Source organism: Vanessa cardui, chromosome 9, assembly GCF_905220365.1.
Source record: "Vanessa cardui chromosome 9, ilVanCard2.1, whole genome shotgun sequence".
Classification (NCBI taxonomy): domain Eukaryota; kingdom Metazoa; phylum Arthropoda; class Insecta; order Lepidoptera; family Nymphalidae; genus Vanessa; species Vanessa cardui.
This window is the reverse complement of record NC_061131.1, coordinates 758,213-785,604: the sequence shown is the minus strand read 5'-3', so window position 1 is coordinate 785,604 and position 27,392 is coordinate 758,213. Positions and strand designations below refer to the sequence as shown.

At 32.9% G+C, this 27,392-nt stretch overlaps 2 protein-coding genes across 2 annotated transcripts; one reads left to right on the top strand and one right to left on the bottom strand.

The window, feature by feature from the left end:
- The first annotated feature begins 1,476 nt into the window (after positions 1 to 1,476).
- LOC124532559 (myb-like protein F) lies at positions 1,477 to 16,775 on the top strand. Its single transcript, XM_047107515.1, has 4 exons — positions 1,477 to 1,614; positions 2,216 to 3,014; positions 8,187 to 8,339; positions 16,592 to 16,775. The coding sequence occupies exons 1-4, from the start codon at positions 1,526 to 1,528 to the stop codon at positions 16,703 to 16,705; spliced, it is 1,155 nt and encodes a 384-aa protein (XP_046963471.1). The 5' UTR covers positions 1,477 to 1,525; the 3' UTR covers positions 16,706 to 16,775.
- Positions 16,776 to 19,501: 2,726 nt separating this feature from the next.
- On the bottom strand, positions 19,502 to 26,123 carry LOC124532408 (peptidoglycan recognition protein-like). The gene is made up of 4 exons (XM_047107310.1): positions 25,983 to 26,123; positions 24,057 to 24,258; positions 23,257 to 23,375; positions 19,502 to 19,988 (listed from the first exon to the last, which is right to left on the bottom strand). Exons 1-4 carry the CDS (start codon positions 26,038 to 26,040, stop codon positions 19,786 to 19,788), a joined length of 582 nt encoding a protein of 193 aa, XP_046963266.1. The 5' UTR covers positions 26,041 to 26,123; the 3' UTR covers positions 19,502 to 19,785.
- Between the last annotated feature and the right edge of the window lie 1,269 nt (positions 26,124 to 27,392).

Sequence of the window (27,392 nt, the reverse complement as noted above, 5' to 3'; positions counted from 1 at the left end):
ATATGCTCTCTTATATTCACTAATATTATCATTAAATTATACATTTTGTTAAATAAATGATAAGTCACTAAAAGATGATAAATTATGATTATCGAACTGTTTTCACTTTGAGGTTTTTTCGTTAAATTTATTCAAAGAATAATTAATATAATTTTCAGAATATTTTTCATCTAGATTTTTTAAATGAAATTTCTCAAACAAAAAATGTCCTACCTTATAATTCCTACACAAGTTACTATTTTCAACTTTTCTAAGAAAGACATTAAATTGATTACAGACAGCCAGTTTCTATGTACGGAGCATGAACCCTGTAAATACGGCTTTCAGCTACGAGGCTATGTAATCATTGCATCCATTTGCTGCATACGGAATGATGCATGCTGGAAATATACAAAAGCGTAAAAGAAATTGTATATATCGCACTGGTATGCGGTCATGTACATCGAACATATATAAAGCATACGCGCCATTACAAGGGTTCTACTGGAATATCATAAATGAAAACAAAACAAAACGATAATAATAAATAAACACTAGAGGAGAGGAACGTCACAACGCGAAGCTAAACCTAAGAACAAGACTGTTTTAATTAGTCATGTAAAACATGCCAATCAGATAAGAACAGTAGTTCACTACAGACAAACGAAATCATATCATATCAGTATGTTAACTGTCTCGTTGGTCTATTGGCTATGACGCTATAGGTCCCGAGTTCCACGTCTTACTATTGAATTGTTTTTGCCGAAACGTTAGGAAACCTGTGATTTCGATATCAGAGCATTCATATGCCACGAAATGCACTTAAAACCGTTAGTACTCCTGAAGTCTGTTCAATCGTATAAAATTTTCTTTCCGGACTCAGGGAGGGAATATGATAATCTTGTCGTACTATGTTTAAACTCATTACCAATGAATTAACAAAATATTACTGTGTTACCACATACTTTCTTATAATACCTAAACAAACTTTAATGTATAATGATCATTGTCAAGAGCCGAGATAGCCCAGAGGTCAGAACGCGTGCATCTTAACCGATGATCGCACGTTCAAACCCAGGCAGATTCCACTGAATGTTCATGTGCTTAGTTTGTGTTTATAATTCATCTCGTTCTCAGTGGTGAAGGAAAACATAGTAAGGAAAACTTCATATATAAAAAAATCTGCCAAATTTGTATTCCACCAACCCGCATTAGAACATTATGTTCCGAAACTTCTCCTTAAAAGGGAGAGTAGGCCTTAACCCAGCAGTGGGAAATTTACAGGCTGCTGTTGTTATGTAGATCATTGTCATAATATACATGATGATTAAATTATTTTTTTTAAGTTAATTCAGAAAATTATTAAAAATAATGTATATTAACTCAACAAAGATATAAATACTTTGTTGATGTAGCAAAAAGTTTTGTTCATTTCGACATCACATCAATTTTAATAATAATTATGAAAAATATAAAATGACAAACTGACACATGCATTTTAAAATTTCAAAGTACTTAAATAAAAATATAAAATTTTAATTTAATCATGCCGAGTGCGCGACGACGCCGTTTTTCCGTACAAAATGAAATAGCAAATCAAGAAATAACAAAATCACAACATGAAACACAAATCAGGTAAATAATTCACTTACATTAAAACAATCAATCACATATACTGTTTTAGGCATTTTTAGTAAGGTAGAAATAGAAGGTAGCGGTAGAATAATTAATATGTGGAGTATCACGGTGAGTGAGTTAGTGTAATAACAAGTGCAAGAGACATACATACTTTGTCAAATTTCTAAAAAATATTAACATGAAGTCCTTAAATATATATAAATATAAATTAAAAATAGTTACCGTATAAATCTTGACCACGTGAAATCGTGGCAATATGAAATGCTAGCAGCATTTCACAGTTTAACTGCAAAACCGATACTCTGGGCAATAATGAAACAGCCGTTGTCAACGTTGGAGACAAACGGCGAGGTGTTAAATCTGTAATGAAGCTTTTTGCACCGCTATTCCAAGCACCAAATGCTGCTTTCTTTTCCTAAATGTTTGTTTTTGGTAAATTGGCTATTATATAGTCATTGTGCCTCCATGGATTAGTTCATATTTCCGATTCTATAAACAAAAATGACCACTTACCGCCAGGGAGTTATATAATCCCGTCATCGTATTATAAGCAAGCAAAAAAACTATACTAGTTTCAATATCTTCTATTTTTTTGCAGTCAACATGATTTAGGTGTCAAACCACTGCAGAACAATTCTGGTCATAATTTACGACATAGAAATAAAACGAATCCAAATACATCAAAAAAATCATCAGCATTGGAAATAGTGACCGAATATGAAAGCAACCAATCCATGCCAAATGTGCAAGATAATAAAACGTTAACTGTCAATAAAGAAGTAACTGCTAGTTCGAGTAACATTAATCTTTTCACAATTTTAAATAACACAAATCCACTACCCGCTAAAGAATCAAAAGAAAACATAAAACACAATAATAACAACGAAGGTAAAAATCAATATAACGGAAATATGCGTCGAGACCGTACACCGCGGCGTGATAAATATCTTCACCGTATAAAAGTTAGAAGTCCAAAGCGAAAGGCGCCGCTTATGGAGAAAGAAATCAAAAAAAGATCAATAGGGATTAACACGAAAGAGACTGATTGGCAGGAATGCAACAAGAGTGAAATAGAAATACAAATGTCGCAAGAAGTTGTCGATGTTGGCGAAAATACAGAGGAAGAAGAAAAGACAAGCAGCAATTCTCTTGAAGATATGTGCCGTATTTGTCACAGCGGTGAGGCGGTTTCCGCAGATTTGGGTAACTTGCTATCAGCATGTTCTTGCAGAGGAACTATCGGACGAGTTCATGTTAAGTGCTTGGAACATTGGCTAACAGAATCTGGGAAATCGAGATGTGAACTATGTGGCACTAGATATATAACGCGACGTGTTCATCGATTTGGACTCCTCAAGGCCCTCATCATTTGGATACTCAGCCAAAACTCAAAACATGTACGTAAAAAATATTTCATTAATATTGCCTAAGCGATCTTTGTCGAGGTAACAAATCTACCTAATGATGATGATACAATGATTAATCTATAATGTAATTGTGCATAAGTGTGTGTGTGTGTGTGTGTATGGCTTCACTCTCACAATCCGATGTTATAACAAGGCTTCAGGCGCAGTACGAACGACTTTATGTGCTTCCAGAGGCTTAAAATTATTAACACTACCTATTTCTTAATCTTATCTATTACTCGCAATTCTGAAAAAAGAAACCTAATCACTATTTAATACCCTATTGTACACGAGGTATGAGCCCAAACATAGAAACAACATACGACATATTACATAGAAACTTCTGTCATTAGTATCATGAGATTATTTTTGTTTTAGTTACAAAAAATTTCGAATTAATAAAAACCAATTTAACATTTTATAAATTACATATCTTTGAATATCGTTAAAAATAATTATATTATTAATACGCTACCGCTACATAATATCGTTCAATATCAAATCAAATCAAATTATTTTATCTAATACTAAAGTAATCATTTTTTACTTGTTGATTCTCAAGTGATCATGATATTATATTATTCTATTCCATTATTTCATTGGTTCGGAATAGAAAATGACCTAAGATGAACTGGTAAAATAAACTAAAGGGGATTTTTGTCAATAAGAAATTTATTATTTCCGTACATTTAATATCACAAAGAAATATCCAAAAGGCGATTATTCCCTTTTCAATGTGTGCTGTCAACCATAAACTTACTAATTGTATTAAACCTTTTTCAACACAAGTAAAGGTTTGTTTTTGCAAAGGATGTATTTTTGTGTTCGTAACTTGTAGTACACTAGTATCACATTTCCTGACAAAATCATTAATATTTTTCGGTACATACGTACATAATTTATCAAGAAGTAACATATATCTTGATTTCTTCAAATTTGTGCCCCAATTACTCGTACCCGTAGAAAAAAAAAGGAGCTGAGATGGATGATATTGTGCAGGTTTTCTCGCGATGAATAATCCCATGATGAAATTACTTTTAGAGGATAACCTCCAAAATTCGTTTTTGTATGTCCGACTCGACCAATTCAAATTTACGTACTCTATCCACTGGACCATCTGCGCTCACCACGGCACGTGTATAGCAATCGATAGATTACATTTTGAAATAGTACCGACTGTACTGTGATATTTTTTTGTCTCACAAACAAATATCCACGTGATGTTAATGCCTCTGGTGCATCTTTCTATTGTTTTGATTCGAGTTTATTTTTTATTATGCCTTCACTTGTTTTTATGATATAAGCAGACATATAAGCAAATAAGTCAACTGATTGTAAGTCACCATAGACAATGTCACTTATTAGTATTAATCACTCTATCTGAGACACGGGCTCTCTTTAAACCGGAACACCGCAATACTGAGTACTGCTGTTTGGTGTTAGAATATCTAATGAATACGTAGTACTTACCTACACAAGTCTGCGCATAGCCCTAACACCAAGTTGGTTAGACAGGTTATCTTCACTTGCGTATTGTATTCCCATGATATTGACTGAAAATAAGATCAATCCAACAAATATAAACTATTGTGATCGCTTGAATGTTTCTGGTGTACTCATATGTAAATGAGGAAATTTTATCACTAACTCGTGACTCATATAAAAAAGCATCTCCCCATCTTACTTACAATTCTAAGTTTAAATGGTACCCTGTAGGCACTGCGATAGGGTTCCAGATTTATTTAAAAGAATTCAAGGAAAATATTTTACCTGTGAAAAGTCGAAATTTTTTTTTTATATAAATACCAAATAACCAAAATGTTGTTTACTTAAATATTAATCGAAATAAAGGCTCATTATTTTGTTTTATACTTTTAACAATTGTTTGCACAAATACCATCAACATAAGATTCGAACGTTTCTGCATTCCAGAAGTTTTTTAATCCAACCTTATACCGAGTTAAAAAACTTTCTCATATCATAATTTTTATTTTGCTAGATTGTCCGTTCGGTATTACTTTTATTTTTTAAAAAATCTTATTTGCTGTACACAGCATTTGTATGTTTAATTTTACAATATAATAAAAATGGAATTCGATTACAAGTTTTTCGGAAAACAACATTCTTTTTAAATGTAAATAATTTCACAATATTTAGGATTTATTTTCACATAACCAAAACATTAGAAATGAATACTTTGTATATTTATTTTTGTTCATTTTAAAGTCAGATTAATTTTCAGGCTATCCTGAAACATGTTTGGATAATATTGTTCCAATTTTTTCGCGATCTCGTCGAACTAAAACTCGCAGGTGAATCTAAAGCAGTGTGATTTTATTTGAAAAACATGTTTGTTAGAAAAACGATGTTGGTTATTTTTAGAGCAGGGAAATGAAACATTGAAAGTTATCACTGAACTTAGGAGTGGAGATTAATTTAAATAAAAGGTCACATGTCACGATAAGCCGTGACACTTTTTGTCTTGTTTATTCAAAAGGTATTTTAAGTTGAAGGAAAATGACGCATATTTTTGTTTCAAATGAAGCATTTGAAAATATTATCTGACATTGTTGACGGCAGTTTATTTCGCTGCGCTACGTTACGAATGTAATAAAGTGAGTTGGCCAAGACAGAGAATTTTGGTCGGTACGATCTTACCCCTTTTAAGATCATAGGGGTATGTTAATACACACAACTCACAAGATATTTGACCGTGAAAGAACAGTGCTTAAAATTGTTGCGTTTTGGTTCTAAAAGATTAGTGTGCCAGTCAACTACAGACACGACGAATATTTTGGTTTCCATGGTTGGTGGCACGCTGGTGCTGTATGGTATGGTAAATCTTACCAACTTTAAACGGTGCTAATAACTTAAGCGATGGTGATCATAACTTACTATCAAGTGTCCTATTTGTCCATACACCTACCTATTATACCTATATAAAAAGAGAACAAATATTGGTTGGTGTCCATCTAAATTTGCACCCATAAAGGGTGAATAAACTTCAAGCATCTGAGTATTTGACAGGTAAATAGCCAATCGAATTCCAGCAGATCCTGCAAAAGCGTTCAAATGATTACGAGAAGTAATCTAACTTGACAATTTGCATGTTAATGTACATAGCTGTACAAAGGTTCATGACAATTTCCATTACATCCAATACGTGCAAAATTGCTTAATCATCAAGAACTAAGGTTTACAAAAGAATTACTTTTAAAAATAAAATAGATGATTTGCTTTTAAAAGCTTTATCAAGCGTATTTATTAAATTCTGGTAACATCTGGTATATTCATATGAAATTATTGCAGTAATCCTATAGATTCGAATGTAATACTAGGTGGTTTTTCCAATCCGTCGCTGTAATACTCGCTCATGAATCAAATTTTATAGCCTGGATTGTTTTCGTTTTATTTTTATACACGGCAACACTTGTTTACTTGAATCGGTTTCTGCTAGGTATGAAATCGTTGATGGAATAAAATTACAGTTCGGTCGTTCACCTTTGATAAACGTGCCTTCGCTTGTGTGGAAAATTAACGTGTAGTACGACACAACTTAAATGTAGCATCGATAAACTTTGTAAAACCGATCACATCCGAATTAAGTACGCTATCTCAAATTATCAATATTTATTGCTTGAGTGAATATGATCTTAGGACAAACGTAATAACTTGTAATATCACGTGACCTAATATATTCGTCAATTTGACACGTTGATTTAAGATAGGCGCACACCGAGGCGGGCCGCAACGCATAACAAAAATTCTCCCGAATCAGTTTCAAACATTTTGCATGGGCTATCGCACACCTCAGGCTGCCGCAACGGGCATCGCAACGCATTGGCGCATCACTAGCCAGGCGTATTTTTGCGGCGATGTTATGCGTTGCAATGTGAACATTAACAGACGCAACAAGTAGACGGCTGAACGAGTGCTGTTCGTCAGAACTATCCATCTTCTTAGATTGCCAAAACCTGACTGATTATAAGATATTGGGTCACGGTGCGGCCCGATTCGCCTGCTATATGCTTTGGCGTAATTTTGCAATGCGATGTGTTGAGGCCCGCCGCGGCTATAGTTTGCGCGAGCCTTTACATGCACTTGCTTTCTCGGGTTGAACTGACGCGAGAATCTATAGCGACGAATAGCGTCGAATGGCTCGATAGGGAGTTATTTATGTTGGTTGTGTAAATCAGCAGTAATCAGTTTTATTGAATTTGCCTAAGTTGTGTCGTACTTTACGTCGTCTGAGATTTCCTGTTCCGTATAAGCTGTTCTATATTCATATTCGACTCTGATTAACAAGAGTCATTCGTGCTTGTAACCATGTCAAAGTTAAGCTCGATAGTTTTTGTATTCCCCTTTGCCTGTACTCGTTTTTCGGATCGGATTTTTCGTTCCACAGGATTATGAATAAATGGAATATGTAGTCTTGTTCACACACGCAATAGTGCACGCATAGTCGCATACGTCCTGAGCAAATAGCATAGGTTCCATTAACTACCTTGGATAAAATGGGAAAGGATCAAATTTTCGTATATTTGTAGTATTTTCTTTTTTATTTTATTATTAATTTTCGGAAGCTTTTTTTCATCTTTAGATCTGATTCAATAGGATGACCATGTTGTTCTCAATGGCAACCTTATATAAAACGAAACTACGACTAATTTTAAACTAATTAATTCTACGACACTAATTAATGCGTACTATCTTACACATCATTATTTCTGCTGCGGTTGTTGGATTTCTTAAAATGCTTTCTAATCCCGACATCATTTTAATTAAAATTAAAAATAAATGAACAGAATTATTAAAATTATTAACATACAATAAATATTTTATTATTATTATTATTGTGGAGTGTTATCGAATATACAAACATAAAACAAACATTTTGTTATTATACACCTTGTAACAGTTTTATGTTTCGTATTTTTTCCGATTTAAATTTTAACAGAAAATATATGACTACGTGATTTTTATAAAAATAGAAATTTGATTAAACATAAACATTATAATATATATATATTGCATTTGATACTCGAATTATTTCTAATATAAGATAATGGAATGTAATTGAACTGACATATGTGCATATATATTTGCAAAGATCAGCACTATGAACCATAAGCATTGTGACGAATTATTTCTTTTGTCTTTCAGATGATAGTGGATTTCCTGGGCATAATGATAATGACACCGATCGCATTAGTGGCGGCCGGTCTGACGGGGAGGACGTTTGCTGGTCTGATGGCGCAAGATCATCTAACGCAGTGGCCCCTCGCATCTACTTTCGTCCTCGCGTGTATGACTCTTGTAAGTTTTATTTTCTGTATTTTCATTCTTTTATGTATGTAATTATTTAACTAACATGACTATTTTAATTAAACTAATGAGTTTGTTGCCGGTTCTTCTCGGTAGAATCTACTTAGCGAACCGGTGGTAGCTTCACTTATTATAGTTTTTAAATAACGATTCAAAAGTGCTTGTAAAAGCCTACTTGAATAAAGTATATTTTGATTATTTCGATTAGTCAACGAAAAATATAAGTAGCATATTGTTACTACAGAGAATCTAAATACTAATTTATATTTACAAGAAATTTTATATCGTGTAATTTAGAAACATTTCTCAGATTTATAGCAACGAATATACATATTTGCCCAAGGAAGGGTGTTTTTACTCTGACCCGGTTATCGCTTTGACCCCAACTTTTGAAAACATAGTTACCGTTTGCGCGTTAAACTTGATACATTTCTTACAAGATCTGATTTGAAATAGTTGGTCTAAAATATTTATAGTTTAGACACATATTTTGTATGTAAATCAACCATGTAAAAAATGGTAACGGTGTTTACCTCTGGTTATAATGTGTATACTCGTACAATGGTGGTCGCTAATTACTGTAGACGTATAAGCCGACGCAAATGAAAGTTGAGATTGAGGATATGCAGCTCCAAATAAATGGCGTTCAACTCTTTTTTGTAGAATTATAACTGTTTCTATATTATAATTACCACCAAATGAAAATACTTTTATACTGAAATTAATTTAAGTAACAATAACGCAATGGTTTACGGGCCCCCTAGCAATGTCAAAAGTCGGAGGATCGATCCTGACCCAACTTACTTACCCAACACTTATTACTAGCACAAGTGATAACATTATACGAAATCCGTGGTCGAGTAGTGCATACACCGATTTGGGTACGCTACTCCGAGGTCCCGGGTTCGATTCACGGCCGAGTCTATGTAAAAAATTCATTAGTTTTCTATATTGTCTTGGATCTGGGTGTTTGTAGTACCGTCGTTACTTCTGATCGTCCATAACACAAGTGCTTTAACTGCTAACATTGGGAATCAGGGTAATGTATGTGATGTTGTCTTGTTGTTTGTTTAAATTTAATTTATTTATATAGAGAGGTAAATATGAATATTAGTAATTCATTCAATAATATAAAAAATCAAGCAGTGACATTATCGGTTAGTTAACCAACTTTTCAAATTGCCTAAAGCCCAGTATTCTAGTTATAGACAAAAAATATGAAAGTGTGAAATAACTAGAAATTAAATTGTCCCCTGCGTGAGTTCAAATAGCCCAAAATGGCTTGCAGGTATTTTGCAACCAAACAGTAATACTTAATGTAATGTTCCGATTTGAAAAACAATTGAGCCGATGTAACTAGGAGGATAAGGGACTTAACATCTTAGTTCCCAAGTTGACAGTGCATTAGCGATATAAGGAATGATTAATATTTCTGACAGCGTTAATGTCTGTGGGGTGGTAACCACTTACCATCAGCAAACAATTCCATTTGTCGGACTACATACCTAATATATAAAAATAAATCTCTATCACACATATAAAGGCAGACTAAAGGTTCGTAGTTTGCGTAGGATGCTGTTGATGTTTCCAGGTGCCATTATTCACTAGTTTCATAACGCAGTTACGAATTCATTCTCGTCGTCACAAATGACAAACCTCCTGCAAATACTTGGTTACCAGTAGCGTCTAGGTCACATGCACTATTAATACGGTATACATGCATACGTACTCAATACCAAAATTTAATTTGCATAAAATGTAAAGACATTTTATTGGAACTTATGGTACCCATTCCTTCGTTATATTAACAGCCTGTAAATTTCCCAATGCTGGCCTCTTCTCCCTTTGAGGAGAAGAATTGGTGCATAGTCTACCATGCTGCTCCAATGCGGGTTGGTGAATACACATGTCACATAATTTCGTTGAATTTAATCACGTGCAGTTTCTCAAGATGTTTTTCTTCACCGCCGAGCACGAGATGAATTATAAACACAAATTAATTACATGATATCGCACCATTGGTTTAAACCCGCGATCATCAGTTAAGGTACACGCGTTCAAACCACTGGTTCATATCAGCAATTCATTTATTCCTTATAGATTAATTCCAGAAAAAGAAACGTCCAAATTAAATTTAAAAATTCAGTCGTATAGTTACAGTACATTTAACTATGAATTTATCAAAAAAAAAAATATTAAAAATAGTGTATTAAGTATTTTCAAAAATAGAATTAGAAGATAAATTTAATTTTTCCGTCAAATGTTGTAGAAATTTTAAAGTTTTTATTCGCAACTTCACAATAACGTTTTAAAAATAAATATCAGATATCACTTTTACTTTCAGTTTCTGAAAAACTTAAACTTATTATATCGGGTACTTATGGTAATAAGGTCTTGGCGTCTGATAGTGGGGCTTATGAGGATTCTTTATCATACTGTAGTTGTTAATCTATATTCATTTCACTCGACGACCTCCATGGTCGAGTGGTGTGTACATCAGTTTTCATGGGTACGCCACTCCGAGGTCCCGGGTTCGATTACGTGCCGAGTCAATAGATTATCATTAGTTTTCTATGTTGTCTTGGGTCTGGGTGTTTGTGGTACCGTCGTCACTTCTGATTTTCCATAACACAAGTGCTTTAGCTTCTTACATTGGGATCAGAGTAATGTATGTGATGTTGTCTCATATTTATTTATTTTAAACATGTGAAAGTAACTCTGTCTGACTGTCGCTCTTTCACGATCAAACCAATGAACCGAATTCGATGAAATGGTGTGAAGCAAACATGAACTTCAAGGATCGATAGGTATATGCTACGTTTTTGGCCTAACATATGACAATCAACCTCCTTAAATGCGAAGTCGCAGGAGACACCTAGTTTTTGATAATTTAATGGTCTTATACTAGTTGAAAATATTAATTTAAACCATTTATTTTGCTGCACATACACATACATTACATCGATTGTACACAAGAAAATAAATAAATTTAAAGAGCACAATGTAAGTAGCAAGCTTAGTATAAGCTGTGCTAAAGCACAGCACTGATTTTCAGATGGCCCCTGACTATTTGTTAAACATAAAAATGCGCGCATACGAGAATAAATAAATGAAATTATAAGAATAAAAAACTAAAACTAAAAACCCCATATCCTTGAGAAAAAAAAAACACATTTCACAAGAAGAAAAACATCACAAGGAACTTACCCAAAAAAGACATTAAAAATGAATATGATAAATACTAAGGTAGAAGTTACCTGAGGTAGAATGACTGACACTATATTTGGAGGTTGTTACTCTGACTTTTGTTTGTTTAAAAATAATACCATCAAATGTTTTTTTCCAAGTCACCTGGGACGTTCCAACTATTATATTGACTAAGAACCAAAAATTACAACACCTTTCCCCAATCACGAATAACCGATCAATGATAAAAATTATTCTATTCTTTTCTTAAGGTGAAATTCGTTTACAAATGAAACGGTCGTCTCTTTGTTGGGTTTGATTATAGTCGACTTCGCGTGACAAATTCTTTAGTCGTTTCATGCACACAATGATACGAAGAATATATTCGTTTATACGTCGTTCGTTAAGACCTATTGTCTATAAGTTTTTCAAATAGACAAAAAACTTTAATTCGAACATTAGATGGTCGAGGTTGTCTGTTTGTATAGGATATTAGGGAACAACAAAAGAGAGAGCTCGATTCGATTTGAATTTATTATTGATTAAATGATTAATAATTTTATATTACTCGAGGCCTGTCCCGACTTCACATGGATAGACAGTTTTTTTTAAATATTTTTACCTTTTATTTATCTATTTTTTGATGTTTTTTTCGACATGTTTAACAATTGTCGTTTCAACTTATTTACATAAAAACCTTAATAATGTTGGTACCTAAACCTTCCTTATGAATCCTTCTGCCTATTAGTGAAAATCTTATGAAAATCCGCTTAGTAGTTTTGGAGTTGATCGCTAACATACACAGACAAATGCGGTCGGGGGACTTTGTTTTATAATATGTAGTGATTAATATATTCATAATAATTATCTAATAAATACATTTCATGAGACTGTCGCAGTAAAAATTAAAATGACAATTCACTGAGTCTTACTACAGACTAGCTGTAGTACGTAAGTCTGCTATAGAATTAACACATATAAATGCTTTTTTAACCGACTTAAAAAAGGAGGTTCTCAGTTCGATTGTTCGTATCTATGTAAGTATGTAGGTATGTTCGTCTGCGATAATCTCGCGTTTGGCTTAAGCTATTTGGATGCGGTTTTCAGAAAAGTATTTGTAACATTCAGGAGACGATTTTTGTGCTTACCGACTGGAAAAAAGGAGGTTCGTAGTTAGACCTATAATTATTAAACCGTTTAAGTTTTGCCGATATAAATCATTTCATGGTTCAACAGATTGTTAATTTTTTTTTATTTATTTACACTTTCTTTAATTGTCTATCAGTCAGTCATTTATAAAACAATCCACAGGCGGGCCTCACTTATCGTTAGCCCCTTTTTAAAATTTTCTAACTCGATTCTTCTTTTTTGGAACGTAGTTCTTTTATGCGACTTGTGGTGATCTGGTACCGTCACGGTTCTGTGACGCTGTTAAAAATATAGGTTACTGCAGGTTTTTTACATATACACAAGGGCTCTATAGGCGTCCTGGACCGTATAGTGACCTCTTAATTTTTTCTCTTTCTCTCCGACAGTTACATAAATTTTTATGTAACATTACCAAACTTGTTTTTGTTTTCGTTTTAAATGACACAAGATTTTTACTAAAAAAATATTTTTTTAATTATTATCAAGAATTATTAATTTATAAAAAAAAGGACTGTTATTTAATACTTGATATATAAAGTAATTTGCGCCAATAACAGATGCCGCGATGCATCTCCCCATCATCTTATCCTGATAAGAAAGCGAAGATGCGGATAAAATATATTTTTATTGGACTCTCTAAAACTTGTTGAGTCTATACATGGCATTCTCGCTTTTAATGTTAAATATTTTGCCTTAAGTCTATTGTTTATTCTCAGTATTCCCTCATATTGCTTTAAAATTACAATATACTGTACCTATATAAGCAATTTTATTCTGTAACAAGGGGATTTTTTTATAAAAATATGAATATACAATAATTTTAAGTTCTTCCTTTTTAGTAACCACTCGTAGGTCTTCTTTGGGCTTACTTTAGACTTAATTTATAATAATAGCTGTTTTACGCGTATTTGTTTGCGAGGTATGTGAAGACATTTACAGATTAACTTAAAATGTTACTTTAATTTATGATTTTGTACACCATCTTGATGTGCATTACACCCCTAAGGGCAGAATATACAGGTACGCTTAAATACGTATTTATATATTAAATATATATTTAATCATTTTTAATCAGTATCCCAAAAATGAAGTTTCTAACATAAAATATAACGATCTCCTACACAAATGTTCAAGACTTATTTCACCCCCTTATACTGTATACTAACAAAAACAAGTCCTGACGACTTGTTATTTTATAAGCAGAGATATGTACCATTTTTTTAGCAACGATCAATATTTTTTTTGATACCAACTTTGATTTAAGTTTCCAAGAGAAGAAAGAATTATAATGTACATGCGTACTAGCTAGTTAAATCTCTTCGTAACTTTGTCCTTGACTATACGATTTGTTAAGATCTGAACGAAGACTAGATGAACGAAATATTTATTAAGCACATTAACATTTAAGATGCCGTTTTCTTACAGGCCATCTCAGAACTATATTCATATAATATTTTATAAAAGGTATAAGGTTGATAATGTACTCATTTACGTATACTAGACGAGCTAATCTTAATAACTGTCAGAATTTATTTAATTAATACCTTTTGCATTAGAAGCTGATGATTATTATTAATGGCTTTACATGTTCTACCGGAAAGCGGAAATACTCGGTTTTGTTTTAATCCGGTTTGAAATGTGAGTGAACCAATATAACAGGCGCAACAATCATCGTAGTACCCAAGATTGGTGACGTATTAGTGATGTAAGGGATGTTGAATAATTCTTACACCGTCACCATCTAAGGTAGTGGACACTATTAACCATTAGGTAGTACATTTGTCTATTTTAAAAACTGCTTTAAAAAATACAGTGGAGCGGATCAACGTCTTCAATATCGATAAAATCATTGATTACGTCTTATATATAAAAGTGTTTATAAATATATAATAGAATATATATATATATATATATATATATATTTCGATAATGCTTGACCAATCACATAAAAATCATGTTCTTTCCTGGAAAAGGTAAGATACTACATTATTATTTCACCCCTAGAGGGCACAGCTGCAAATCAACTATTTTATGATCCTATAATAATTGGATAATAATAAAATCGCAAGACTATTTTACTAACAACATAAACTACGATACTGGTTCCATGACCTTGTTTTTTGAATATAGAGTTTAAATATATTATTGTTTTCTCTAACACTTCTTAGATCTGTTAATCTTTAATAGCGAGTGGCTACGTCACGTCTTCCATGCTTTGTGATTCATATAAATAATTCCGACATCTGCCAGGCTTTGTTAGTCTGGTATAATACAGCATTAAAAAATGATTAAGTACCAACTTGTCAGCTATTTGTGGAATTCTTCGTGCAAATATTAATAAAGTTATTTATGTATCACTTTATATTTAATCACAATAAAATTATTTTCAATTATACTACTTTACATCACTGATTTTGTTTTGTGAAAAGGTTATGAGTCTACAAATCCCTAAGGTCAGGTCATGGGATAGTTAGGTTTTTCAGTCAATATATTTGAGGGACGTGTCAGTAATGCTAAATTTTATATATTGAAGCTGTTTGGAAATAAAAAGGTAGCACGTAAACAAACTATAGACAAAGAATATACAACATATTTGTGAGTCGAGCTATGATTTCGTAATTGAGTATGATAAAGAAAAAGGAGATGATTCTGATTTTTTCGACGTGTGCACCCAACTGGCACATTACCTTACAAATATTTAAATCTTCCAACAAAAGAGTCACTGTCAATGCAGTCGAGTATTATTAACTACTTAACTAGCTGTGCCCGCGACCTTATACGTGTTTGAATTTAACAAAGAAAAAATATTATTGTAGCCTCTACAACAGACAGACAGACAAAATTTTTGAGAATGTTAATTGAAAATGTTATTTTGAGAAATATACCGTGTATACATACATATGCAGTGAGTAAATAGGGCTATTTTAATATTACAAACAGACTTTCCAATTTTATTGTTCAATACGTATAGATAATTACTCATAATTATATTATTAAAATAATAAAATTTTCTCACAATGTTGTCAATATTTTTCTGAGCACAAATAGTGTCAGAGAATGTCCTGAAAATAAGGAGCCTTCGATATTTTCCCGTTGCTAGCTCTTAGCCTCGTAAAGTGCTGTCGGTTTACGAATGACGAAACTCTTTGAGTTGTCCGTTACGTGTCAGACACGTATTGCTTTGAATGCATACATCGCTTGTATGTTATACCTACCTATCGTAGTAATAATGGATAACAAATCGAAGTTCTTTATTTATAAAGAACTGTTATAGTGAGACATCTGAAATATGTCGAGGAGCATAAGGGTTATCGAAGATCACAGAAAAATCATCCTGCGATTACTTGATACTGTGATAACTGAAGAACGACTGAGCATTCTTATCGTGAAAAGCATTTTACGCACATAATGTAGATGGCCTTTTGCACGAGTGTTACACTTATTGACGTCACTATATTCAATTAAAAATGCCCATTAAATATTAATAGTTTGTATGCGTCTATAAAAAGTGTATATGTGCTACACTAAATTTAGATATGCTTATTGGCTACATCGATTCTGCTTTAATATAATTATAAGCGAGGCGAGATGGTACAGTGGTTACAACGCTTGCATCTTAACCGATGATTGCGGGTTGATTTATCTGAATTATCATGACCTTAATTTGTGTTTATAATTCGTCTCGTTCTCGGCGGTGAAGGAAAACATTGTGAGGAAACCTGCATGTGTTAAATTTCATCAAAATTCTGACACATATTATGTATGTGTTCCACCAAACCGCATTGGAACAGCGTGGCGGAATATGTTCCAAACCTTCTCCCCAAAAAAGGGGGAGAGGAGTCCTTAGCCCAGCAGTGGGAAATTAACAGGATTTTTTTTATAATTATAAGTTTCCACTGGTCTTTCAGGTATGCTACTATTGTTGGGTGGTATCAGCCCTGACTCGCCATGCACTCGGATGGTGGATTTGGTACAGATCCCATTACGAAGTGAGGCTGCAGTTGCAACCAGGTGAAGATTAATTAAAGGCAAAATAATACTGTCTGCAATTTAAAGTATTTTATGGATACTTAAGACGAAGCTGATAACAGAAACGGGGAGATAACAAATGTAACAATTTCAATATTAAAATTAAATCTCTTTTCAGGAATAATTTGTATTGTTTTTATTGTCCTGGTATTCAGTGAGATTAAGATTTTTTAGTTTGATCTCTTCAGTAAATATTTTTTTTTTACGGAAACGGGCTAACTTCCTTTAAACATTAAGCTCATCTAGTTTAGATACCAAAAGTATAAAAGAATCAGTAGGAGTTAGTCTGCTGTCAATCTCGCGGCTAATAAAGATGAAGTTTGAGGTATAATTCGTAACGCATTTGAGTGTATAAAATTATTAACATTTTTAAATTCAGTATGCTCTAGTTCTGGATCCCATAATCTTCATTTCAGCTTAAGAAAGTCCAACAGGATGAGGGTAAGCTAATTGTATGGATGATTTAAATGAAGAAAACTGTATTTTAAACAATGTAACGTCGCATGAATGCCAAATCTTCACAACATAGTAACTGTCCGTACAACCCTTCCCTATAAGATGATATATTGAGACATTTCTGAAGCATAAAGTATTGTGACTACATTTTTCAGTCTCTTAAAAAAGCAATACGTTTACTTTAGCAGAAATTTCTTCACACTGCAACGTCAGAACAATTCTCCATCTATTTCGTCAAATCGCCGAAACAAAAGCCACAAAAACCCATTTTAAACGGATTTTTCGTTCAAAAAGTCAGCTTTGAAACACGTTGCTGAATCTTTTGAACGGAATAAATATTTACAATTTAACGAGCTTTTTGAGTACGTAACTTTGAACCTAGTATGGAAAATAGGTATTTGTGATATACTATTGGTTGCTGATATTCCATTACTTTTTAAAGTTGTCGGATTATAACGATGGCATTATCGCCTACCGCAATTGGTTGATAACTAAATAATACTAGAGGTTATAATAAATAATAATAATAAATATGAGACAACATCACATACACTACTCTGATCCCAATGTAAGTAGCTGAAGCACTTGTGTTATGGAAATCAGAAGTAACGACGATACCACAAGTACCCAGACCTAAGACGACATAGAAAACTAATGGTAATTTACATCGACTCGGCCGGGAATCGAATCCGGGACCTCAGAGTGGCGTACCCATGAAAACCGGTGTACACACCACTCGACCATGGAGGTTGTAATTGTATCTTTTCTTGACAAGTTGGTTAAACATCGTTGTTCTGATTTCTGAAATACATTGTTGAATATACATATGTGAGACAGATTTTAATGCACGATAAACAGGCGCCATAACACGATATGTACTTCTATGACTAAATCTGATTTTTCTGACTTTTAAGGCTTCGAGGCAATATTCGATTGTAAATTATAGGGACTTTGTTTTTTTCAAATGGTCTACAACTACATTTATTTAAAAAATAGGCAATGTTTAAAATATAAACAGACGTTTATCATCTATCTTCTATTTTTTTTAATTATTCAATAACTATAGTAACTGATTGTTAATTGCATTAAGTTGCTTATCAATTCCTTTATTATATTTTAGATATTGTTGTGCTCATATGATGATAGCTTTCAGGTAATATAGTTTTATTCATGTTAAAGTGTCATGTTATTACTTTTCTAAATTATAGTTTGTGATTGTTTTTTTCTTAGCAACATGTGTTATATACAATATCGAATACTGACGCATTATTTTAAATACATGTTAACACTTGACGTTTTTAAGAAAATAAAATACAATCTATCAATTCTCAATTTTATATTATTGAGAGTTGTTATTATATGCCACAACAGGTAAGTGTGTGTGTTGGGTGGTTATCATTGAGAATGTATGGGACATTCTCAATGATAAAAATGCACACGTAAACAATGTTTTACAGCAAAATGACTCAGAAAACCGCTGCATTCAATATCCTTGAAACGTTACTTCCAATGCATCCAAAGAAGTTTTATTCCATTAAAAGTCAAGTGCAAACAAAAAGTTCAACAGATGGCGCTCCAAATAAAACCCGCGTCACTTCACCGCAAATAGAACATAAAATTCCATCTAAGTTCCGTGATCATGTTATAACTTAACGTATCATCGCTAAAGTTAAAGGAAATTGAAAAGACACGTTTCTTAACTTCGTAATTTTATTTCAGGCTCTTAAAATAAAGTACTTTACTTATAATGTAACAATAATAATTTAATATCATAGAATATAAATATTAACTGTCTTAATGTTTACCTTTCAAAATCTTAAAAGGCAAAGTAGCATGCTCTCAAATGACAAATAGCTTAAACTTAAAAATTTGGTTTTGCTTAGACACAAGACGGGAACGATCATCAAATATTCTAGTAGAAAATCATCTGGCGCAGGTTTAAGCAACTGGTCTTACAAAATTAGACGTTTTAATGATATATACGTACTTGTACTACAATTTAGCATGCTTTTTGCATGCTTATGTTGCGTTATAAAAACAAAAACCATCAATTGTTTTAATTATACAATTTTGTATAATACAAAACAGATCATTATTTAATTTATAATTTGGCGTATATAGTGTCAGCAGAAAGATTATAGTTGAGCAGGTCTCTGGAGCCAGCCCTAAGTACATAAGCTGTATCATGGAGCTTATAACGGGATTCCACAATTGAATGTGTCTACAAAATTTCGTGTCTGTTTAGGAGTTCACTCATACTCACTCGTACAAAAAAATTTATACGAGCTAAGATAATGAAATATTTATACAATTGTTTACAAGGTTTTCCTTCATCAGGAGACAATCTTATGTGTATTAGATAATGGTCACCAAAAAGGCATTTTAATGATGGAACTCAACTAACGTGTACAATTTCAGATCCGTTTAGGGTAAGGATAGTGGATCAAATTTAACATCCAAGATTTGATTACACATCCCGAGACAAATTAAATCTAATAAGAGCATGTAAAATGAACCTTAACTAATGACTTGAGTAATTTTCAATTAATTAATTATTATTGCTTGAATCAGACTGTTTTCTGGTTTATGGGTGAATTGTATAAAAATTACTGAGAATTTATGCATTCTTTATAGAAGAAACATCGTCCAAGAAGTGTGGCCACGTCCTTATTTCCCTGTAAAGTTTCCTGCCAGGACTCTCCGTTGGCGTTAGTTGCTTGTGACCTACGAGATTATAATCTGGTGTCAAATGTCCCTTTTCCACCCCACATTTGATTAACGCCTTCGCTGCCTCCAGAGCTTCGGGTTTTGGCTCGTCATCTGAAAAAAGAAAACAATACTACTCTCACAAAAAATCCAACCTTATTTTGATTAACGATTAGGCATGTCTGACCGGTGTCAACTCTATAAACTGGTTCATTGGGATATAATCTAGGCTAGGAAAACTTTCATCATAATCATCATTCTGCCCTTATCCCAATTTTACTTCAAGCCGGCTCAGCATGTCAGTCGAGCGGCTCAGTTCCATACTGCTTTCTGGTGTTATCTCACAAGAAACACTCTTTCCAGCTATGTAGTCTTTCATACATTCCATATATATACGAAAATGTTTTAAGAAGGATTGCTAGCTATTTATATAGGAAGCTACACACTTCTTATATATACAATACTTGATAGACTTGTTCTAAAATTTATTTCTCTGGGGTCGAAAACCTTTCCAATATTCACATGTTCATCTTTTACCAATTTTTTCCGTTCATTTCGACCCAAACGTTCATAAAAACTATACGTGGGCAAGAAAATACTTTATATATGTTTACATTCACCAGTGACCATGTATTGGCCGGAATGTAACCGTAATTTATTGCTAAAAAAGTCACTTCACTTCAAAGAACAGTATTCCGAGATTTTAATTTTCATGGTAATGAGTATTTTTTTAGTTATTTTTTGTTCAGTCAGATGTGTGAACTAAATGAGTGTTGGATTTCTTAACTCTATTTTCATTTATAAATTTTATCTATTCCATATCTCACTCTTCCGGGCTCGTAAAATGTTTGAGAACGAATTTTCTCTTTAATATAAAAGTAAAAAAAGTAAAGTAACAGCCTGTAAATTTCCCACTGCTGGGATAAGGCCTCCTCTTCCATTAAGGAGAGGGTGTGGAACATATTCCACCACGCTGATCCAATACGGGTTGGTGGAATGCACATGTGGCAAAATTTCAATGAAATTAGACACATGCAGGTTTCCTCACGATGTTTTCCTTCACCGCCGAGCACGAGATGAATTATAAACACATATTGAGCACATATTTATAGTGGTGCTTGCCTGGGTTTGAACCCGCAATCATCGGTTAAGATGCACGAGTTCTAACCACTGGGCCATCTCGGCTCTTTAATATACATACGTTATATTTATCACGTATCAACAAGTCTTTTCAACCGACTTCCAAAAGGAGGAGGTTATCAATTCGTCTGTATTTTTTTTTTTTTTTTTTTTTTTTTTTTTTTTTTTTTTTTTTTTTATGTTTGTTACCTCATAACTTTTCACTGGGTGGACCGATTTTGATAATTTTTTTTTTGTTTGAAAGGTAGTGCTTATTATTATTTTTTATTTTTTATTATTATTTATTTTTTTTTCCGATGATGGTATCCATGTGAAAACGACATAAGTCTTAAATTTGCATTATGTATATGCGCGACAAATAGTTGAATAACTGAAAATCACGTTAACCAATTTTGATAATTCTTTTTTTATTATAAAATATATACTTCAAGGGTAATTTGGTGAAAGTTTGGTAAGGTTCTGAGCACAGGATCCATGACAAAGTAACGGAACGGAAGGGAACGGAACAATTCTGAGGAGCACGTTAGCGATACTCGGTCGAATCTTTTATTTATAGGTTATTTGGATATTTGAATCACCTTCCGTAATGTGGTTATGTTTATGTAATTATCATAGTCGAATATTATAATCAACTAGCTACCCACCCCGGCTTCGCACGGGTGCAATACTGATACTAAATATACTACAGAATTTGTTTATTTACGACATCACATCGCAAACTTCTAAAATTATCAGTGTTTCTTTACTATATTGTTCATGTATTATATACACAAACCTTCCCCTTGAATCACACTATCTTTTAAAAAAAACCGCATCAAAATCCGTTGCGTAGATTTAAAGATATAGGGACAGAGAAAGCGACTTTGTTTTATACTATGTAGTGATAGAACTCCTATACGGCTCGCAGTTAGGGTGCGATATGGGGCAGAATTTCTTACTATCTTTAATCAAATTTTGTGTATGTGATGTGATGTCATATGATGTACGAAATATAGTTGGTCTTTTTCAAAGTTTTTTTACTGAGTTCGATTACAGCTCTTTCGAGGGATCCTTGTAGTTTACGCCGTGTGACGTATTAAATCCGCATTTTCGAAAGTCTATTTTTGCTTTATTCGCAAGTTTCCTTTGAAATTGTCCACGAAGTAGTTTCTGACTCATATAAACGGAACGCTTAATCTATCCATATGAAAAAAAATTAGTTAGTCAACATCAGCTTCACTTAAAATCAAAAAATAAATAAAATTTTAACAAAAAGAAAAACCGACTTCAAACAAAACACTATTTTAAAACAAATGAATATGCACGAAAAAGTAATAAAAATAATTGCGTATTCAACATATTTTTTAGAGTCTTCCTAAGTTAAATGAAATGAAAAATATTAGACTACTTAAAAGTCGATTAACGATTAAATCATAAACTTGTTTTGTATTCAACGCCCGACATCATCGTTCTCAAAAAATATGAATGAAGTTCTATTTTTGCTCATTTCCTCCTCACCCTGCTTAGTGTGTGAATACTAAATGATCTATACGCCGTCGTAATATTGCTATTATTGTATAATATATTCTTGTTTCAGTATTACTGAAACCAGAATATGTAGTAATAATTTAATAATACTTTTTAAAATTATTAAAGATCATGTATTGGTTTTTGAATTGGTGAGAGTCTATGGGAGGCTTGTCCCTCAGGTGCAAAAGTAATCTCGAGCCCTGCAAGCTCTCCTCCCGTGAATACACCGTCACGTTACCGCCTTATTGATATCAATTATCCTTTAGCAAACTTATGAGGTTTGCTGGGTTTATTTTCCGCTCCCTTACTACTAATTAAACTATTATCCCATAATTAACTTACTAAGTTCTAATAAAGCTTGGTGGTAGGGCTTTGTGCAAGCCCGTCTGGGTAGGTACCACCCGCTCATTAGTTATTCTACCGCAAAATAACAGTACTCAGTATTGTTGTGTTCCGGTTTTAAGGGTGAGTGAGCCAGTGTAACTACAGGCACAAGGGACACAATGACGATGTAAGGAATAGTTAATATTTCTTACAGCGTCATTGTCCATGGGTGATCGATACCACATACCATCAGGTGGTCCATATGCTCGTCCGCCAACCTATACCTTAAAAAAAAATAAAGACGTGGTCCCCAATTCATCGGTTTTGATAGTAAATTGTGTGAAGGTAGAAAATACCAAGTAAGGTAGAAACCACGAACATACATACAGATGAAATAAATTATACTCACTATTATAATTCCCAATAAACGATATTCCGATGGACTTGCTATTGTATCCATAAGTATGGGCCCCCACGTGTAACCAGCCAGTGCCCTCGTAGATTTTTCCGTTACCACCAATCAGGAAACTTAATGCAACACAATGTATTATTTAATAAAGAAGAGTAACTACTGAGTTTATTGCCGGTTCTTCTCGGTAGATTCTACTTTACGAACCGGTGGTAGCTTCACTTAATTGTAAAATGACGATTCAAAAGTGTTTGTAAAAGCCTACTTGAATAAAGTTTATTTTGATTTGATTTGAATAAAATTATTAAAGTGATATACAAATGTGGTCATAATCAGTGATATTGATACAAATATTATTTCATATAGTATTAATCTTATACGCATATTAGTACATTAATTAAAAACAATTTGATATTATATAATGAGGCTAAAAAGTTTTTTAAACCCGGTAATCTAGGAATCTACCAGTCGATATGGATAGTTTATTTATTGAAAAAAGATATGAATTATATGCCATTTACTTTATTTGATACACAGCAATTCTTAGTGTAGTTGTGTACCGATTTTAAAGGTAGTGAGGCAGTTTAACTACAAGAACAAAGGATATAACATCTTAGTTACCAACTTTGATGGTACATTGACGATGTAAAGATTGATCAATATTTCTTATAGCACAAATGTCTATTGGCCTTAGTGACTTACCACCTTTGGCAACACACACACACGTTACGACACATTAATATGGAGAATGTAACATACAACCTTATACGACAAGCAAAACCATTAAAAAATATACATACGACATTCCTATGTCCCAAAAGTTATTTTGCTCCATCAGCACGCTTTGTATACTTCGCACAATGTCCTCACATGCTGCATCAGTGCTGCACGTAGGTGTGACGGTGTGCTGAATGATTACCAAGTTGACCGGTCTGGGTAAGTACTGCACGTGCAAGGGACTCAGGCCATCCCATTCTTTCTTAGTGACGATGCGAGGACAGGCTGCAAAGGAGAAAAATAAACAACAGTCTGCGTGCAAATCGGGAAAAACCTGTATTGGGTAAAGGTTCAACGATTCATATAAGTGACGTAAACTTAACTCGAAAATAAAAAGCCTTACAGTATCCAATGCATGATAAATACGGCGATATATTTTGCCTCGTTAATTTGATTACCATACTATTTTTTTTTTTTTTTCTAAATAATAACTTTAAATTATTTTTGGACCAAACGAAATGGATACCAAACTTAACTAATATTAAAAATTTTAGTCACGTTTTATAACAGACGGGGTTTTAAATTAAAAAATTCAACAGAATTTATAACCTTCCTTCGTTTCTGAAGTTGGCTAATTTTTTTTTCATTTCGTAAGAATTATGCTTATAAGATTAATTATTAATCAATCCATTCCCCTGCCCTTATGCCAATTTTAATTAAGGGTCGGCAGATCTTTTTCTTCCGTGCTTCTCTTTCTGACATCATCTCATAACAATTAATCAAATGAAATGTCAAGTTAACTTTACATCAAAATATTTTTTCAATTAGACATTACAAACCGACTTCAAAGAAGGAGGATCTTTTTTTGTGTTTCTATATTGTTACGAGAGTAACATTAGCCTTCAATACGGAGTTATGGCATTTGATTCAATATCATAAATTATATCACATTATTATTGCATATTATTAATATAGCAGGAGCTATTGAATTTATTTTATTATATACAATTATTATTGTAATTAATTGATCAACAATTTGTAAAACTGTAATAAATATTATTTTATATGGCATAGCATTTATTACTGGCATGTTGCACTATTTCTTATTTTAAATATGATTGAGCTGTCATTAGAAAACAATTGGACGATAGCGTGGGATTCTTACAAAACAAAGAGAGATTGAAGCATCATTGCAAAACGATAATATTATTTTGGCAATCCCGAACTACTGAAATTATAATATATATATTCTATGTACGTTCCAACATATCCTCGTCATATATACATAAATATATTTTTTATACCAAAAAATTAGAAAAAAAATTGTACCGTGCCGAAAAAAGGCAACGTCAAATCGAACGCGAAACATTTTAAAACTTTCAAAATAACAATAAAATACTTTTTTTGCTATTGCAAAAATTTCAATAATAGCGCATGCAATTACAATGAATTAATCGATACGTAAATGATTATTATATAAATAAAATCGAATTAATAAGATTTGTGAAATTCTATTTGGATGAAATTAAATTTAAAAGTATTTAGATTAAACTAAAAATAGATAGACGGTTTTATGAACATTCCACGAATTGTGGTAAATATTCTAACTCTGTGGGAGGACATGGACTATCCCTTAGACCGTCAACCCATTAAAAGGGGGCGTCATATATTGTAAATAACGTTGTCTATACCAATATAGCGAATTAAAATTATTCGATTAAAATGTTTTGCAAATTAAATTATTTCAAAATAACTAATAATAAAATCGATCACAAAAGTGCTCCTTTGAGTTTTATTAAGTAATATATATATGACTAGTTATCAGCCGTAGTTTCGCTCGCGTTTTGGTTGCCATGGCAAAAATATACCCTATAAGTACTTCCTTAGAGTTCAAGTTTGTTTCATAGCAAATTTCGTCAAATTCATTGGATTGCCAGTGAAAGACCGACAGACAGACAAACGGAGTTACTTTCACATATATAATATTAGTATCGATTTTAAATACATACCAGCATCCACGCAACTTTGTATCAGAATTATAACAAAAACACTTAAAATAAAAATCATTTTGCACTGTCTTGTCCAGACTCACATACAAGACTGATCAGTGTTTTGCACTATGTTATTGACCTTTATAATATTATCGGTGGCGCGAAACATTTATAAATCCTCATTTTGTCTCTTTCTGGTGATATGGAAGAAATAGAGATGGGAAAACAAGTCAGTGACGAACACACTGATTCATAGAAACCTTACTTTACGATCTGCTTATACTGCTACTGCATTTGACATTTTACTTATTATAACAGATATCATTTGTAATAATAATGATTGTTTGTGTAAATTATATTTCATTATTTATGTAATTAGTGCTCTCGCCTCTGATTCAATTTTACTACTGCAAACTTAAATGAAAATTTTATGAAAATGCATTCAAATATGATCCTTAAGATACTTCAAGCTATACGAATGCACTATTGAGATTGCTGTAACGCAGCTGTATCTCTTGAGTCGTATATAATTTAATTAAAAACAAAGAACGCTTGTATAATTTTTGCAACTACAATTGTTTAATTAAAAAAGTTTCCTTAACAAAATTATAAGTAAATAATTAATCTTATATGTTATTAATATAAGTCACATTGGCTTCATTAATTTGGCGTTTTATTATTCCTATATTATTACGTGTTCTCGGAATGATTAACTGGGGAACTCCCTTTACTTAACGTACATATGTGTTAAGTATATCATCGCTATAACATTGATAAACCTAGAGACCGCAGATGATAAATAAAGAAAAACATTTATTTAATTAAGTCTATAACTAACTATACAAGTGATCTTAATTGAAAAATATATATTTTATTTTAATTGTACGTCTTGAGATTTTTTTTTTATGGTTTAGTTTGGCGGACGAGCATATGGGCCACCTGATGGTGGTCACCATCGCCCATAAACAATGACGCTGTACGGAATATTAACTATTCCTTACATCGTCAATGTGCCACTAACCTTGGGAACTAAGATGTTATGTCCCTTGTGCCTGTAGTTACACTGGCTCACTCACCCTTCAGACCGGAACACAACAATACTGAGTACTGTCATTTGGCGGTAGAATAACTGATGAGTGGGTGGTACCTACCCAGACGGGCTTGCATAAAGCCCTACCACCAAGTAGTCCTCGTACACGTACGTATCCACTACTGGGCTAAGGTCTTCTCGCCTTTACAGGATAAATTTAAACTTGTAGTGAAACTAATATTGGCCCGCTGCTTCCCTCGCGTTTAAGATTGTTGGTTGTCATGTGTTAGGCAAAAAACTAGCCAATATCCTTTCTTGGAGTTCAAGTTTGCTTTATATCAAATTTCATCAGGTTCGGTTCAGCGGTTTGCTCCTGAAAAAGCGACAGACAGACAGAG